Here is a 20064-nt window from a genome sequence, read left to right as displayed (position 1 = left end):
CATTCCAGTAAAACACAAGTGGAAATAATATATGTGCCAGCTTTACTGCCATGAAAAGAATCACATAAAATGTTTTTCTTTTCACCACATGATTGATTTTGACTGAGCAACGAAGCAACAAGTTTGGGGAAAGATGTGGTAATGAGTTCTGTAGCAGTTAAGAAATCTGCATAAAGCAGTGGCTTTATGGCTTTTTAAAAATGCAGAGCTTAATGAAAATGAATCTAATGAAAGTGAAATAACGAATCCATATAAGAGAATTGCCCTATAATCATAATATTTGACATTGTTGAGATATCTTTCTATGCTATTACATTGTGTGTAAAATATAATTAAACCTCAGAAGAAGAATTCTGCTTAAGTAACGTCCAACCATTGTAAGTAATTGTGTTCACATTCTGAAACAAATCCAAAAGCAAAAATAACATAATATCCTTTCCCGTGTTTCCCTTACATTCAACCACTAATGCTACCTATACACCAGAAGACTTTGAAAAGATTTGGAAAGACTCCTGCAAGACTATCAGCTCACACCTGCTCACATCTAAAGACAAGTGTTTAGAGTTTTTAGTCCCAGCCTAGGCTCAGACTGAGATTCTACAAAGACTGTGAATCTTGCAGGATCACTATTTACAAGACTACAACTAGATTTTCTTTAGCTTTTTTTTTTTTTACCATGCAATATTTGTGTGTGCAGTGGTTTGTGTTGAAAAAAGAAAAAGAAAAGAAGACGCCACAAAATGCCCCTCACAAAGCTGAAAAGGGGTTTCTGTTTTTCTGACATGAAAAGTTAAAATTAAAAAAGTAAAATAGATATAAGGAAGAATAAAGGAAAGGAAACTGTAGAAAAGAATTCATGATATACATTTATGTCCTATTTAATTATTTGTTTAATTGAATAATTATACTTATCAGCTCTATCAACTTTCATTTAGTTAATCACACATTCATCATCAATTATTTATTACTTATTTATGTATACATTTATTTATACATTTTAACTGGGTCTGCTTACTGTTCTTTTTACTAAGAAACAGCGCCCCCAAAATCCCGCTTGTGGCCATAAATATAATACATCTCTATATTTGTATTTAGGATTGAGTTTTCTGACATTATTGTGATGTTACTTTTTCCTGTCGAAGTGGTTTTTCTGCCGGTCTGGACCCGCTCATCTATTGGTTGTTGATTGTGTTACGTCACTGCGACTTGCGATAATATCAAACACGTTTGATATGATCGCAAACCCAAGATTAGGAAAAGACTGATAAGAAACAGCGCCGATTACTACCTTACACTTAACGATCGGGATGACGGGAGCGCGCTGTGACTCCAGTAAGACTCCTAGATTTACTAAAGACTTTCAGTTTTTAGTCTGGGACTGTGAAAATCGTTTGGTGTAAACCCAGCATAAGTCAGTTAAACAGACAAATTTCACCAATCTGCCTGTCAAACAGGGAATGGCCAGTGGGTTCTTTCCTTTTTGCTTCACTACCCTGAAATCCTATTTAGTTTCTTTTCCTCCGCTAAGTAATATACAATGTTGTCATGAATCATGCAGTTAACAGTTAGCAGTTTGTTTCCTTGTGGCAGGAGGGAAGTCTCCTTTACCAATGTTGTGAGCAGTGTTCCCCCTACCATTATATTAGGGAGCTGTCAACGTGCACAAGATCGATGCATTTTATTTAAAAATGTACAAAATTTTCTCCCAGGGGGGCATGCACGTTGGAAAATATGTTTGAAAATATTTTTAGGGATATTATTAAAGTTAAAAAAATAAAAATAATAAAAATAAATAAATAAATAATATAATATAAATGCATTCCCTGAACAGAACACAGTATGAATACAGAATGTAGCTTGTTTTTCATGTGCAGCTGTATGCTAAACAGAGAAAACACTTATTATCATTAGTAGAATGTTGAGTTTGGTCATGTGCTTGCAAAATAAATTTATGTTTTTCGGCCGGGCAGCTTCATGTGTTCAAGTGCGACCTAGAAAAATGATTAGTTGCACTCTTAAAAATTTTGGTCGCACTCTGGAGCCCTGTTTACTCAGACCCAGAGCTTGATTTTTTAGCTTGGTCTAATACATTTGTTAAGCACTGTATATATCTATATATATATTACTAATTTTTGGGACAACTCAGAAAATACTGATAGTTCACAATTAGTTTAGCTGCAACAATATGCACATGCATTCAAGATGATAGCTAGAATCTGACTCCATGACAGCCTAGGAAACAAAAACAAGCAGCTAAAGTTTGCATGTTTGGAATTCCTCTTAAGGCGGATGTTATCAGTCGTACTTTCCCACAGAAATAAGGTTGTTTTTAAAAAAAAAACACTCATCAAAAAATGCGGAACACTTCCCCATCACTGTGTTTCCTTGTTCAGGCTGTAAAAGAAAAATGTCCCATCTTATCTTATGTCCTTCTTATTCAATGACAAAACAAAGCCTTGAACATTTTTTTCGAATACATAAATTAATCAAATAAAGTTGCGTATGGAAGAAAGCACACAACCAAGGCCTAAATTTCTGAACTTAAATAGTTTCACAAATTCACAGCAATGTCTTGTAATGATCAACCAACATTTAACCCACAATTATTTGCAGAAAGCAATAAAAAACATTTTAATACATTTTTTTAACAATTTTGTTCTCAAATGAATTTTTTGTTTATAGTGAGGAAAGTTTTCCTCTCAAAGCTGCTGCTCTACATCAGAAGGACCAACTTCTGCCTTCAGGATAACACACACTGCATGCTCACTCCAAAATGCCATAATGTACACACTTATGAATGAATGATGTATGAATGTCAGTGGAACCAGGCTAGAAAAAACACCAGAACCCATAAGGATTAGTGCGAATTAACATTGGTGTGTCAACGTTAACAAAGTCAAGAACGCCATCTGAATAGCAACTGAGACAATAGTTAACATTTTGTAACATCAGCTGGTGAAAGGCGCAGCACTGTACATTTTACAAATCAAGCAGTTCATTTCACCCTCTGAAATTCTGAGTGCTGTTTCTAAGTAACAGTTGCCATTACCTGCAGCAGTGAAAAGGTTACGAGGCAGCTTTAGCGTCTATGGTGACAAGGTCAGTGATGTCGTGAACATGGATTCAGCCCACAATACTGGATTGAACACTAAATTCATAAAATTCACTAAGTTATATAAACCTCACCAATTGGATGCTCTTTTCAAAGTCTGACCTGGGGAGGGCCAGGTTAATAAATGTAAATATGGGTTGGAACAAGTAGAGAGAGGAGAAGCAGAGGAGACACAAAACAGGAAAGAACGAGGAGAGGAGAAACAGCAAGAGAACACAAATAACAGCAACTTAAGCATCCCTTAAGTTGGAGGAGAGCAACAAAAAGCAATCCAAGGAAAGAAAAGGACAGTAAGGCCTGGGGTTAAGCTCACAAGTTCTATGGTGCGTAGATGCCACACTGGACCTGTACCACTCTTTCTCTCGGTGCTAAACCAGTTTAGTTTCAGAGTGTAAAAACAAGGAACTATTAACACTGTTAACACACTCACATGTCATGTTAAGTACCATTTGCCACACTGATTAGATTAGATTAGTCTGATTAGATCTGTCACCTTCCTATTGACACGAAACGAAGAATGGGGAAACTGAACTTAAAAAACTCAACTTGCTTAATGTTTAATCCATGTAGGGAGGCCCCATGTTCTCTGAGATGCTGACGGCATATTCAGGTTCCAGAGCCAAAAATGAGAAAATGAGAAGATATATAAAGGCTGACTGGTCTCTGTCTATTGTCTCTTCAACTGCTCTGCCTCTCAACACTTCAAAAGGTAATACTTCAGAGGTTTCCTAACTATTCTAGTTTTAAAGGTATACATCATTCACAGGTATTTTAATCATCTGCTTGTCTATGTATAATTAATGATTTTTCACAGACAAACTCCAGTTCACTCATCCTCTCCGCATCAGGCATTGCTAAGGCAAAGGTAATATTTCATAGAAAGACTACTGTCAAATATTTGTTATGCTTCTTTATCTAGACGTAATATTTAGCCTATGTTCCAGTGGACTCTTGTTGTTTATTAAATATACAGTACTGTGCAAAAGTTAAGTGGAGGCAGGTGGAAAAACAATGCTGAGAAGAATTGATGCTGGTTTGAAGGCGGTCACACCAAATATTGATTTGATTTACATTTTGTTAATTGGTAAAAAAAATTATATATTCACACCTGCCTAAAACTTTTGCTCATACCGTATATTAATGCCAGACATAAATGTTGCCTTTTAAACATTTTAACTCTTAATCAGAGCAACTTACAGTGTAACAGAATAAATAACAGAATATACTTAATTAACTACAAGCACACATTAATATATCCTGTTTAATGCTTTCCCACAGATGAAATCACGTTTTCACTTGGCTTTCTGCCTCTGTTTGATCAGTGGACTGTTGATTTCAGAAACCGTAAGAAGAACTTTCAGTTCTATAAGATGTTGCTTAAAACTAGCAGGACACTAGTCTGTCCTATATGTCACATTGTTAGCCTACTGGTCTGTTTAGATTGCTAAAGAGAAATAACAATGTGTGTTTTAGACATGACAAGAAATGTTATATAAAAACATGTGGATGATCAATGAGAGTAGTAGAGTGGTAAATTTGACAAAAAAAACTCCACACGATACCAACAATGGTATCGTCACTTTCAATTAAGATTAAGATAATGCATGCTAAAATGATAAAGAGTGAAAAGCTCATGCTGATTTCATGAATGTTTTCTTTTATGTTCACAGTGGTCTACAAACGTGGAAAAACGCAGCGCAGGTTGGTAGTGGAGATTTTTATATTCATGCTTAGATACACCATCACAATTTGGGGTCTTATCAGACAAAAAAAGAAACATGATATTGCCATAATCTGTCTCACAAAACAACTGTGTCCCAGGCTGTCATGGGGGTTGGAGACGTTATGGCGCTCGATGTTTCCTTCGTGTGGGCTTTGCAGCTAAAATGGATGAGGCAGAGGTAACTAGTTAATAACTGTTTCTTGACCTGCAGGTTATTCATGATCATGTTTGTTAGTCTCCTACTACATTTCATTATTCATATTGATTTTGTACCTCGGTCTCCCCCATCAGCGCCACTGCATTGATCATGGTGGACACCTGGCCTCAATCCACAGCTACGGTGAACAGCAGTTTGTTAGCAGTCTGGCTGGTGGACGTTCCTGGATTGGGTTGCATGACTTAATATTGGTAAGAAACTGTAAACCAACCTTGTAAATCAATGATGAGTAACTACTTGCTATGAAGAACATACATATGCACTCACCAACTTACATCACCTTAGCTGCTCAAGATTACTCATTTTTACAAAAATGTCCAAATTTCCACAAGTGGAAACTAAGATAGCTCAACTGGACGCTTTTATCACTTAATGAAGTTACTGTTGATGAAGTTTTGATGCATGAATTAACAGCATATAAATACAGTAAACTGTTACAGTGCTAGTTTGATTTAAAGCCACGGTGTACATCATAGTAAATAGTACTGTGGTATATAATAAATAGAATGTACAGTATACATGTAATACATCATTCAGACTACACAGTGGTATAGTGGTTAGCACTTTCACCTTACAGCAAGAGCCTCTGTGTGGAGTCAGCATGTTCTCCACGTGTCAGAGTGGGTTCTCTCCCAACCTCCAAAGACGAAGAGAAGCTCCAGCGATGTATAAAAATAGTTAGATACTGACCAGCTGGACTTGTACCCACTCATTAGAGCCAATAATGCGTTTTCAAATAATGAAAGGAATTTATGAGAAATCAGGTTTCTCTCCCAGGAGGGGTGGTGGCAGTGGACTGATGGATCAAGAGTCGACTTCACATTCTGGGCTCATGGGGAGCCGAACAATAGAAGAAATGAAGACTGCACCGAGATAAACTTCAGAAGTATAAATGTTATTTCTTGACTTCTTGATGCTATTTTAAATCTAGAATAAACACAAATACTTGAAAAAAACTTGCTGATATGTGTGTTGTATTTCTATTACCGTTCATATGCTTGTTTTGATTTTCCTGAAGAATAAAAATCACATTATTGACTCTTTAATGCACTCTTATCTTTTCTTCTTACAGGACAGCTTTGGAATGACGAGGGTTGTGGAGACAAGAGGCCTTTCGTTTGTGCCAGGAGAATCTGATGCCTCCCACCATCTGTCAGATGAACCATACCGAGACCACTTCAACTATGATGACGTTACTTTCTCTTTGATGATACACTGATAGTAGCGAACTTAATCTAATGATTCACTTTGTAATTTAATCCTTCCAACTGAATAAATACCAATATCACTCTCCTGATAATTAATAATAATTAATAATAATAATAATCATTAAAGGGGCTGAAAGAAATGTATGAGGGGGAAAAAACTGTTCTTATGATTTTTTTTTCATTTACTGTCATATATTAACAATTAATTAATTAACAATCAATGTGAAAGCAATCTACAGCAAAATAAATATTAAAGCATAAAGCGTGTGTGTCTTTGATATGAAATCCCAAGATATTCTACCTGTTTGACAGACAGACAGACAGACAGACAGACATGTAGACTCAGATATTTCATCAGAACTGTAATGCAACGCATGAGAAGTAAACAATCAGTCCCCAAAACCATTTTTTAATGACCTTTACCTCCAACTGCAGCTCAGGTAAATAAAGGCTCAAAATGTCAAAACAGAACACTTGTCATGAGTGTTAACACGGGAGTCCATTAATGGAGATGCACAATATATGTTTGGCTAATTTGCTGCTTAGTAAAATTAACTTGTTATTGTTTACTGATTTAGACACAGATATAAAGAGAAAGAGATATACACACAAGAGATGTTTTTTTAAATTTCACAATAGATGTGCATTAACAATTGTATTGACAGCAGTAAAATATTCAATAATCATCAAATAGCCAATAGCCACTAAAAAAAACCACTGTGGATCTCTAATACCAAAGTGATTTTAGCTCCTGGTATTGATCATCTGTAAATTTAAACAAGAGCCATACATCAGCTATTAATAACTTTATAAAGATTAAAAACCACCTCTAAAAATGAGAAAGCTTGTTTAACACTAAAACGTTATTGTTATTTATTTGTCAAACAACAACGTGAATTCACCATTTTATAGCCAGATTTGATCCGGCTCACTGGGCTTCTCTGAGAAGTCAGAAATTAATCAAGCAGAACATTGAACCACTAAAACTGATTTTTCTGTTCAGGAATACAAGTAAATAACTATTATTTGACATCTTAATCAAGAAATAATAATGTCCTTGTGTGTTTGGTCACTTTGGGGTGAAGGAAATAAGATGGAACGAAGAATTTTCTTCTTGTTTTTTCTCTGCATTAAGTGCAAATGCCATTTTTCTAAAAGCAGCCTTTTTAAAAACAAAAACAAATATTAACCATAAATGGAAGTTGAAATCTGTAAATTAATACAATGGGACATTAAAGGTTTTTTTCCTTTCCTTTTTTTTTTTTTTTTTACAATATTATTCAATTGCTTAATGGTCTTGAGTGTTAAATTACAGTGAATTCTATGTAAAAACAAAATAATATAGAAATTAAGGAAACTGTTCTTACAGTAAAACTTTAAATTTAATGGAAAAATGTTAAAAACAAATCGAAACAATTGTAAAACCTCTTGCAGCAAACACGTATAGTCGTTCATTAATTATCCTTAACCGCTTAAACGCACTCGGGTCTCAGGGGGCTGGAGCCGATCCCAGCTGACATTGGGCGAGAGGCGGGGTAAACCCTGGACAGGTCTCCAGACTATCACAAGGCTGACACATAGAGACAGACAACCATTCACCCTCTCATACACTCCTATGGGCAATTTAGAGTCGCCAATTAAACCTAAGCTGTACTATGTTTTAAACTTAAAGTGAACAATCTCACACAGTGTAACTGTGTCTAAGCTCACATGGGGATAATAAAGGCTGACAACAAGTAAAGTGTGCATGAGGAGTAGTAATACAAGGAGAGAGGGGGAGGAGTCTCTCTGTGGTATCTGAGACTGGACGTCTCCATGGTATGGAATGAAAAAAATAAAGATAAATAAAAAGTTATATTGCTTAGATTTATTCCATTATTTTACAATTCCTACTTGTTTTTTTCACATTAATTTCAAATGCCATAAAAAAAGCAAACTACTACCATTTTTATCAACTATTAACCATAAAATAGAAGTTGAAATCTGTAAATTAATTATATATATATATATATATACACACACACATATATATATATATATATATATATATACACACACACACACATATATATATATATATATATATATATATATATATATATATACATATATATAATATGGCATGCCGTTCAGGAAGTTAATCTTTGAATATATTGAATGAATTCCTGAATATATGGAATGAAACTTTGAATATATTGAATGAATTCTTGAATATATGGAATGAAACTTATGGAATATATGGAATGAACCTTGAATATATGGAATGAAACTTTGAATATATTGAATGAACCTTGAATATATGGAATGAAACTTTGAATATATTGAATGAATTCTCGAATATATGGAATGAACCTTGAATATATATAATGAAACTTGACTGACGTCATCAAGGCACTGCCATCTTGTATTTTGCTGCCGCAATAAGTGAGCATGAGTCAGTCTGGGAACCTTGTGGCAGCAACACTGACCAATGAGGACATTATCAACTTATTGTCAAGTGCTTGTATGGGCCACAATCCTCCCGATAGTACCCGTGCCCAATACAGTTCTCCTGACGAAGAAGTTCGCTCCCTTTTTAATCTTTTTAATTAGTTCCTCACTCATTAATATGACGGCGGACAGACAGGAAAATAAAAGTCCCGTCAAAATAAAAGTAGCGTGCTAACTTATTATCAAGCACAATAAAGAAAAGAAAAAAAACACTTATCATCATGCACTAGTATAGGCTATTCTCTTTCTACACCCAGGCATGGTTCACATTTATTTTAGTCAGTTTAGTCATACATAATTATTATTGATTATTAATAATCATAACTAATGCCATGGAAGCTATCGCTATGAAAGAGTTTGTTTACTTAACTTTTTTTTCAATATAAATGAAGTAGGACATCAAAAGATCCCCTTTGATTAGATAGGCTAAAGCACACTCAGAACATTGTCATATCATTTAATTACAGCAATAGGCGGCGGGTGAGCCTGACGTTTGGGAAAGCTATCTGACCACGTTAAACAGAGCAACGGGTCGCCGGTGATGCTGAACGCTTCTGAAGTACTTTTACGTTGTTTATCTCATCACCATGGCAACGCAGCAGCTGCATCATAATAAATCCCTGGAATATGGGGGAAGCTTGCTCGCGATCGCAGCTCCTTTGATGAGAAGGTGTACAGAGCACAAAGCTCAGAGCCGGACAATAACCGGACAATAAGACCAGTTAACTCCGACCGGGGCAAAAGGTTTTGTTGAGCCAGAACATGAACACAGAGCCTGGTTGAGTCTCCTCCGATCAACTTTTTATGTAATAACTGCGCCAGCCTGTGGCTAAACATCAGCACTGAAGCGATAACTTCACAAATTCTCATTTTCAATTAATATTAACAGTAACACTATTATTATGATTTGAAGCCGTGTCAGTTTTGACTGTGCGTGATGGGGACCTCTGCTTGTGACTTTATAGATGCTCTTTATTTAGGCAGGGAACGTAATTCAAGTGGAAGTTTATTTTAATCAAGTGAAACTATAAGAGCTGGTTCTTTGGGAGAACGTGTTACATAATTAGGCTATTATTATTTTAGTGTGTGAATGCACATTGTGCTAGTGACAACGCGTTGCCATGGTGATTAGATAAACAACGTAAAAGTACTTCAGAAGCGATCAGCAGCACCGGCGACCCGTTGCTCTGTATAATATGTGGTCAGATAGGCTTCCCAAACGTCAGGCTCACCCGCCGCCTATTGCTGTAATTAAATGATATGACAATGTTCTGAGTGTGCTTTAGCCTATCTAATCAAAGGGAATCTTTTGATGTCCTACTTCATTTATATTGATAAAAAAAAAAGTTAAGTAAACAAACTCTTTCATAGCGATAGCTTCCATGGCATTAGTTATGATTATAATTAATCAATAATAATTATGTATGACAAAACTGACTGACTAAAATAAATGTGAACCATGCCTGGGTGTAGAAAGAGAACAGTAGCCTATACCAGGGGTTCCCAAACTTTTCCATGCCAAGGCCCCCCAAATAGCATTAGCTTCTGGCCGGGGACCCCCAAACCCACCGACAATGCTACAAAAAAACAAGTCCTCCACGGCAGGGCTGTTGGTCTTCTCCTTTGGTCTTTTTGTTATCAAAAACCTGTCCATTTTGCGCTAGCTAGCTACACGCTAGCTTGAGGAGCAGAGCAGCTTGATAACAACGGTCTACACAGATTATGATGTCGTCATGCCGAATTTGCAGCTGAACTTGAGAATCCGACGATTACGGCAGTTTACGTATTGTACGGTTCAGGACAAATGGTTATTAAAAAAATAAAATAAAAAAATAAAAAATATTTTTTTTTTTTTTTTTCTCATCTTCCCTCCAATTTTCTGAGGCCCCCCTAGCGCCCCCTGGCGGCCCCCCAGGGGGCCGCGGCCCCCACTTTGAAAACCACTGGCCTATACTAGTGCATGATGATAACTGTTTTTTTCTTTTCTTTATTGTGCTTGATAATAAGTTAGCACGCTACTTTTATTTTGACGGGACTTTTATTTTCCCGTCTGTCCGCCGTCATATTAATGAGTGAGGAACTAATTAAAAAGATTAAAAAGGGAGCAAACTTCTTCGTCAGGAGAACTGTATTGGGCACGGGTACTATCGGTAGGATTGTGGCCCATACAAGCACTTGACAATAAGTTGATAATGTCCTCATTGGTCAGTGTTGCTGCCACAAGGTTCCCAGACTGACTCATGCTCACTTATTGCGGCAGCAAAATACAAGATGGCAGTGCCTTGATGACGTCAGTCAAGTTTCATTATATATATTCAAGGTTCATTCCATATATTCGAGAATTCATTCAATATATTCAAAGTTTCATTCCATATATTCAAGGTTTATTCAATATATTCAAAGTTTCATTCCATATATTCAAGGTTCATTCCATATATTCAAGGTTCATTCCATATATTCAAGAATTCATTCAATATATTCAAAGTTTCATTCCATATATTCAAGAATTCATTATATATATTCAAGGTTCATTCCATATATTCAAGAATTCATTCAATATATTCAAAGATTAATTTCCTGAACGGCATGCCATAATATATATATATATATATATATATATATATATATATATATATATATATATAATTAACTTGTCTGGAATCGACAAGTTATTTTAAATAAAGTTATAAATAGATAATTGAACAAGTTTGCAAGATTTTTCCTCCTCTTGGTGAAAACTGCCTGTATTACTTAAATTCAACTTCTGCCTTCAGATTAACACACACTGAATGCTCGCTCCAAAATGCCATAATGTACACACTTATGAATGAATGACGTATGAATGTAAGTGGAACCAGGCTAGAAAAAACACCAGAACCTATAAGGATTAGTGCGAATAAATATTGGTGTGTCAACGCTAACAAAGTCAAGAACGCCATCTGAATAGCAACTGAGACAATAGTTGACATTTTGTAACATCAGCTGGTGAAAGGCGCAGCACTGTACATTTTACAAATCAAGCAGTTCATTTCACCCTCTGAAATTCTGAGTGCTGTTTCTAAGTTGCCATAACAGTTGCCATTACCTGCAGCAGTGAAAAGGTTACGAGGCAGCTTCAGTGTCTATAGTGACAAAGTTCAGCCCACAATACTGGATGAACACTAAATTCATAAACAAATATAAATATTGGTTGGAACAAGTAGAGAGCGTAGAAGCAGAAGAGACACAAAACAGGAAAGAATAAAGCTTGGAGACAACAGAAAGGGGAGCCAGAAAAAGACATGTTCACTGAGAGAGGAGAAACAGCAAGAGAACACAAATTACAGCAACTTAAGCATCCCTGAAGTTGGAGGAGAGCAACAAAAAGCAATCCAAGGAAAGACAAAGGACAATAAGGCCTGGGGTTAAGCTCACAAGTTGTATTCAGGAAAAGGGTGCAAAGGTGCCTCACTGGACCTGCTAAAACTATGCTCTGGCTGTATGTGACTAGAAAGTCTTTAATGTGTAGGTACATACAGTACCACTCTTTGTCTAGGTGCTACACCAGTTTAGTGCCAGAGTGGCAAAACAAGGAACTATTAACACACTCACAAGTCATGTGAAGTAACATTTGCCAGACAGAAAAATATTTGTTGATCTGATTAGATTTGACAACTTCCTATTGATGCACAAATCAAAGAATGGGGAAAAACTAAACTTAAAAAACTCAACTTGCTTAATTAAATGTACATGTAGGGAAGTCCCATGTTCTTTGGGATGCTGACGACATATTCAGGTTCTCTTCATCTGCTCTGCCTCTCAACACTTCAAAAGGTAAGCTAAGAAAAATTCTAGTTAATGATCTGCCTATACTCTATGTATGATGGATAATACGAGTAAAAAGATTTGAATTAATGATTTTTCACAGATATAATCCAGTTCGCTCATCCTCTTTGCATCAGACATTACTACGGCAAAGGTAATATTTCATGGATAGACTACTTTTAATATTAATTTCATGAAACAATTACTGCTGTAATGTTAAAACAATAGCCCTAATGACAATGTCAAATGTTTGTTATGTTTCTTTATGTAGTCATAATATTTAGCCTATGTTCCAGTGGACTCTTGTTGTTTATTAAATATTAAGTACTGTGCAAAAGTTAAGTGGAGGCAGGTGGAAAACAATGCTGAGAAGAACTGATGCTGGTTTGAAGATGGTCACACCAAATATTGATTTGATTTACATTTTATTCTATTGACTAAAACTTTTGCTCATACTGTATATCAATGCCAGACAAAAATGTTGCCTTTTAAACATTTTAACTCTTAACCAGAGCAACTTACAGTGTAACAGAATTAATAACAGAATATACTTAATTAACTACAAGCACACATTAATATATCCTGTTTAATGCTTTCCCACAGATGGAATCACGTTTTCACTTGGCTTTCTGACAGACAGACAGACAAAAGACTCCAGACTAACAGGCCTCGCATCTTCACTTCCGGCTTCCGCCTACGTGCTGTTCACGGAAGGCTTCGTTTAAACTGACTCCTTTTTCTCGATTTTACCCTGTTTTAAGCCTTCTTTTTACCGTGCAGTTCACCAGATTGCATGTGTTAAACCATAACCTTTAAACGGGTAAATGATCTCTGCCATCGGGCGAGGATTTCTAGAGATTCCACTAGTTTTCCTGACCTGCTCTGCCCCCCGCCTCACTTGACACCGTGGGAAAAACCTGTCAGCTGTCAGTCTTCAACCAACTGTGTCTGAATCTCCCTCCAAAAACCGGAATCTACTGAGCCGATCTCACCGCAGCGGGCCTGACTCAGGCCCCTGCCGTTAAGTTTCCTATCCAGCTTACCTTATCCACTTTCCGAGTTGATTTCTCCGCTTTTCGGGCTCCTACACGGAGCCCTGGCGTGTAAGTCCCCGCTCCGGCGCCCTGCACTCTTCAGCAACGTTCCTGCCAAACTCCACCACTGTCTGTCTGTCCGCGTCTTGCTGGCTGTGTGTTTCTTTCTGTTTTCAGCTCCAATCATAGCTCCGTCTGAAACAATGGAAAGAGCCGAGGCCGTGGAGCTGAAGTCCGAACTCAGGTCCATACATCGGCTCATTGAGGAACTCCTCCAGCGGCAATCGGACCTGTGTTCTCGGCTGGCGCGCCTCGAGCCCCCGGTCGACCAGCCGCCTTGGTCCGCTGCTTCATCCGCTCCTCCTCCTGATGTCCTCGACCCGTCTTCACCTCAGTCCCCCACCTGGACCACGGTAGTAAAAGGCACCAAGCGTCTCTCTTTTCCCCTCTACGACCCGCCTGATGCCGACATCCTGTTCAGTAACTTTTTCACCCCGCTCGCCGAGCCGGAGACGCCGGATCCCGCCCCCCCTCAGCTGGCTCACACAATGTCCATGGCCCAGCCTGCATCGAGGAAGCGCCATGCACCTGTCCCTTCCTCCTCTCCCTCGGGCTCCCCTTCCCCGACGGCCCCCGGCGGCAAATGACCTCGTTTGTCACCTGCTGACTCGGAGCCCTCCGTGTCAGCACCGGGGTCTCCTGCTCCCTTACGAAAGTCACCTGTTGCTGTGCAGGTTTCAGACCCGGTGCGCAATTACGCAGCCTCGTCAACCGCGACCAGCTCACTTCCTATTGGTCAACACCTGAAATGATTACAATGATAACCTCCATACAGACCGCCCAGAGATCTTAATTGTAGGTGATTCCATTGTCAGATTTGTAAAGCTCCCCGGTAAATGGTAAATGGTAAATGGACCTGCACTTATATAGGGCTTTTCTAGTCGCTTTGCGACCACTCAAAGCGCTTTACCGGTGCAATTACCTATTGTCTCTCTGGAGGTAAAACGACTGATTTTATTGAACTGATCCCAACTCTCCTGGACATTCACCCCTCTGTTCACACCATAATTTCGCACTCTGGCACAAATGACGTCATGTCCAGGCACTCTACCAAACTTCACTATGACCTTGAGTCTCTTGCCACAACAGTTGAAAGCCTGGGAAGGAGGTTTATTCTATCCGGTCCCACCCCCACCTTATCAAAAAGCTCTGAGCGTTTTAGCCGTCTTTTTAGTTTACACCGATGGATGGAAAATTTTACAACTGCTACTGGGTTTGGTTTTATCAGTCATTTCGACTCCTTTTGGACTAGGTGGGACCTGTTCAGGCATGATGGACTGCATCTTAACAGGAAAGGAACTGGTATTCTGACCCAAAACCTCATCAACTTCATTTCTTTTAACACCAACTGATGGTCCTTCCAGCAGGACCCTACCCAGACCACTGGCTCCATCCCACATAGCCTTGTCTCTGTCGATGTGGGTCCTGCTGAAGCTGATGCTGATGCTGAAGCTGATGCTGTTTTTATGACAACAAACATACACACTGCTGCTCTGCCTTATCCCATTCCTGTCCATACTACCAACAGACTCCTTCCCACTCCAGCCATCAGAGGCAGAAATAACTCTGTGCTAACTAGCCTAGCTGAGGCATCCAACAATAATCCCGGTGAAAGCAACGTTGCCATGGGGCTGCTTAATGTCCGCTCACTTTCTGGCAAAGGGCAGCTCATCCTCGATTTAGTTAAAGACCATAAACTTGACTTTCTCTGCTTGACTGAGACGTGGCAGCAGCCTAATGATCACAATGAACTTAACCTGTGTATCCCACCAGGCTTTATGTATACCTGCCAAGCTCGTGCCTCTGGACGCGGGGGAGGTCTGGCAATACTATATAAAGATGAATACAAGGTTTCCTCTCTCCCTGCCACCTCTCACACATCATTTGAATTGACTGCATTAAAAATCCACGGAACCACACCCACTATTTTAGCTGCCATTTACCGTCCACCTAAAAATAATTCTGGTTTTATAAATGAATTCTCTGACTTTGTTGCCACTTTGTCCTCTCTGTCACCCAATATCATATTGCTAGGGGACTTCAATATTCACATGGACAACATAGACAGCTCTCTCACAAAAGACTTCACATCCTGCCTGAACAGCTTTGGTCTACATCAGTTTGTCAACACTCCCACCCACTCAAGAGGACATATTCTGGATCTCATCTGTTGCACTGGCATATCACCACTGAAACATATAATATCAGACTTTCCCCTGTCAGATCACAAGCTTGTATCATTTACCATTAAACTACCGTTATCCAAAATAAGAACACCACGCTATATAACATTCAGAAACGTCAAGAGCATAAATCCATCAACTTTCTCTGCTGCAGTAAATTCCCTCCCAAGCACCGTCCACTTAACCACACCCGAGGATCTGATATTCCACTATAACTATGAACTTAACAACCTCCTGGATACACTGGCGCCACTAAAAACACGGTCTGTCACCTTCACACGCTCTGCACCCTGGTACACCCCACAACTCCGTAAACTCAAAACTGAAGGACGCCGACTAGAACGCCTCGCAAGAAAATCCGGCCTCACTGTTCACCATAACATGTACCACAACCATCTCCTCAGATATAAAGATGCCATTGCCAAGGCCAAAACAGATTACTACACCTCTGTCATCGGGACTGCTGAAGGAAACACACGCACTCTGTTCACCACACTCAACAATATGCTACGGCCCCCAGACACTCTTGCCTCTCACATGTACTCTACTACCCTCTGCAATAAATATATGGACTTTTTCAATGACAAAATTGTCAGCATTCATAAACAACTACCTCCTCCATGCACACGCACCGACTGCATCAACTGCTTCTCCCCTGCTCCACCTTTCATACCCCCATTATCCAATTTTGATCTCCCAACCCCCACAGAATTAACCACCATCATACAGAAATCCAAGTCCTCCACCTGTAGTCTTGACCCCCTGCCTACTAATCTGGTTAAACTCTGTCTCCCTTCTCTTTTCCCACTCATTACTGACATCATACACTCCTCCCTCTCCTCTGGCTTCATTCCGGCCCCCCTCAAAACAGCAATAATCACTCCAATACTCAAAAAACCTGGCCTGGACCCCAATGACCTTAATAATTTCAGACCAATATCACACCTTCCCTTTCTGTCCAAAATTCTAGAGAAAGTTGTTGCTACACAGGTTCATAATCATCTCACCCACAATTCCCTCTATGAAAAGTTTCAATCTGGTTTCCGTCCTCATCACAGCACTGAAACAGCCCTGGCAAAGATCACCAATGACCTTCTCACAGCAGCAGATTCCGGACATCTCTCCATACTCATCCTCCTTGACCTCACTGCAGCTTTTGATACAATCTCACATAGAATCCTCCTCAACCGCCTAAACTCCATTGGTCTTACTCTCACCACTCTCTCCTGGTTCACCTCCTACCTCTCCGGTCGCACACAGATGGTACAGCTCAGGAATCACAAATCCCAACCCTCCCCAGTCACTTGTGGTGTACCACAGGGCTCTGTCCTTGGCCCCCTTCTTTTCATCATCTATCTACTCCCTCTCGGCAATATCTTCAGACATCACGGACTCAATTTTCATTGTTTTGCAGACGACACCCAGCTATATCTCTCCTGCAATCCTGGCTCCACACTTCCTCCACCCCCCCTCCTTGACTGTCTGCAAGAAGTTAACACCTGGTTCTCCCACAACTTTCTTAAATTCAACGGAAATAAAACAGAACTCCTTTTGGTTGGCAGTAAATCCACATTATCCAAAACCAACAGTTTCTCACTGCATATTGATGATAGCACCCCGATCCATCCCTCCCCTCAGGTCAAAAGTCTGGGCGTCATCCTGGATAGCACCCTCTCCTTCACTGCCCATATCAATAACATCACCCGGTCTGCATACTTTCATCTTCGCAACATCAATCGCCTTCGCCCATCTCTCTCCCATAATAGCACCTCCATACTGGTCAACGCCCTTGTCACATCCCGACTCGATTATTGTAATGCTCTTCTTCATGGTCTGCCACAAAAATCCCTCCATAAACTGCAATTAGTCCAAAACTCGGCCGCACGCATAATCTCCAGAAGTTCATCCACGCAGCACATCACTCCCGTCCTCAAACACCTTCATTGGCTCCCGATCCACCTCCGTATTGACTTCAAGATCCTGCTCCTCACATTCAAAGCCCTCCACAACCTTGCACCATCATACCTCACTGAGCTCCTCCAAACCTACACACCCTGCCGTACACTCAGGACCTCCTCTGCTTCACTCCTCTCCACCCCTTCCGCCCATTTAGCCACAATGGGACTACGATCTTTTAGCTGCTCTGCCCCCCGACTCTGGAACAAACTCCCTCAGTACATCCGCTCTCTAACAACACTGTCAACTTTCAAATCACATCTCAAAACACACCTGTTCAGACTAGCCTATCCCTAAAATATTCATCATTTTTAAATTACAATTTTTCTCTGTATTGTTTCAGTGTTGTTTATTGTTTATTATTACTGTCATTGTTGTCTTTATTGTTGTAATTTGTAATTGTTTCATTGTTGTTTATTATTACTGCCATTGCTGTTTTATTATTATTGTTTTGTTTTTAATTGTTTATTGTAAGGTGACCTTGAGAGTCCTGAAAGGCGCCTATAAATAAAATGCATTATTATTATTATTATTATTATTATTATTATTATTATTATTATTATTATTAATAAAAAAACCCACTGTGGATCTCTAATACCAAAGTGATTTTAGCTCCTGGTATTGATCATCTGTAAATTTAAACAAGAGCCATACATCAGCTATTAATAACTTTATAAAGATTAAAAACCACCTCTAAAAATGAGAAAGCTTGTTTAACACTAAAACGTTATTGTTATTTATTTGTCAAACAACAATATGAATTCACCATTTTATAGCCAGATTTGATCCGGCTCACTGGGCTTCTCTGAGAAGTCAGAAATTAATCAAGCAGAACATTGAACCACTAAAACTGATTTTTCTGTTTAGGAATACAAGTAAATAACTATTATTTGACATCTTAGTCAAGAAATAATAATGTCCTTGTGTGTTTGGTCACTTTGGGGTGAAGGAAATAAGATGGAACGAAGAATTTTCTTCTTGTTTTTTCTCTGCATTAAGTGCAAATGCCTTTTTTTTTTAAAGCAGCCTTATTAAAAAACAAACAAATATTAACCATAAAATGGAAGTTGAAATCTGTAAATTAATACAATGGGACATGGACAGGTTTTTTTCCTTTCCTTTTTTTTTTTAATGTATTATTCAATTGATTAATGGTCTTGAGTGTTAAATTACATTGAATTATCTGTTAATATATACATATATATATAAATTAAGGAAACTGTTCTCACAGTAAAACTTTAAATTTAATGGAAAAAAATTAAAAACAAATCGAAACAATTCTCTCTCAGCAAACAAATCCGTGTATTATTCGTTCTTTCCATTTTCAATTGGCAATCAAAAATCAAATAATGAAAAATTTACTGGATATTTTGTTATTTGTTTTTTATTATAACACAAAAACGAACAAAATGCTTGTTTTTTCATATTTCAATATTAGGCTCAGATCAAAAATACGAAACGGAAAAACGGGCACCAGGAATTAATTTGATTTTAATATTTAATTGGTCGGGTTTACGTGACCCGGAAGTTTGACTGCGTCAAGTGAGCCGTCATTCGCTTCTCTATAGTCAAACCAGCCGTCCCTACATAATGTAGTGCGCCCTTATTGTGATATTTACGGTAAATTCACTGAAACTGCTCAGAGCAAGCTGGCATGAAGGATAAACACTTTATTGTCATTCTTTCTCACTTTTTTTTTTGTCACAGTAAAGAAGCTGTCCAGATCAAACGCATTATAAAGAAATACTGGGACATCATTGAGAGTGACCCCTCTCTAAAAGGGGTTTTCCCTGAACCGCCGGGTATCAGCTTGTTAGAAAAATTGCATGAGGAAACCTTGAAAATTGATAATCTGTCATCGACAGAAAAAATCTGTCACCAACAGAAAAAACCTCACCATTTTTCTGCGCATTCGTTGATGGGAAATGAAGAGCTGGAGACGTCCAAGTTTCTCAGTTTAACAAAAGTTTTTTTACAATACGTCAAAAAATGTGCACTTTACAGAGATCTCCGGGTTCAAAATTAACTCATGTCCCTGAATACAAACAGACGTGTTTCAGTTCGTGAAGTCTGAACCACGACTCCCTCCCTGGAACCCATTAAAAATCTAACATTTGTTTACAAAACATGCTGGTCGATTTCTTCCAGGAAGTTCCGCCTTCTTGATCCGCTCATTCGCCAGTTTTAATGCATACAACGGCACGTCATGCCACCTGGTTGCTTGCTGCCGAAACCAGGCCTTGCCCTGACCTACTAACAAACTTGTTAGCATCAGGC

General features: G+C 38.7%; 1 protein-coding gene across 1 annotated transcript; it reads left to right on the top strand.

Annotated features, from left to right (window-relative positions):
• Positions 1-3750: 3750 nt before the first annotated feature.
• LOC131971240 (type-2 ice-structuring protein-like) lies at positions 3751-5270 on the top strand. The gene is made up of 6 exons (XM_059332567.1): positions 3751-3821; positions 3927-3977; positions 4391-4456; positions 4783-4813; positions 4934-5013; positions 5127-5270. The coding sequence occupies exons 3-6, from the start codon at positions 4391-4393 to the stop codon at positions 5268-5270; spliced, it is 321 nt and encodes a 106-aa protein (XP_059188550.1). The 5' UTR covers positions 3751-3821; positions 3927-3977.
• The last annotated feature ends 14794 nt before the right edge of the window (positions 5271-20064 follow it).

Source organism: Centropristis striata, chromosome 5 (genome assembly GCF_030273125.1).
Source record: "Centropristis striata isolate RG_2023a ecotype Rhode Island chromosome 5, C.striata_1.0, whole genome shotgun sequence".
Taxonomy (NCBI): Eukaryota; Metazoa; Chordata; class Actinopteri; order Perciformes; family Serranidae; genus Centropristis; species Centropristis striata.
This window is presented reverse-complemented; position numbering and strand designations above follow the sequence as displayed.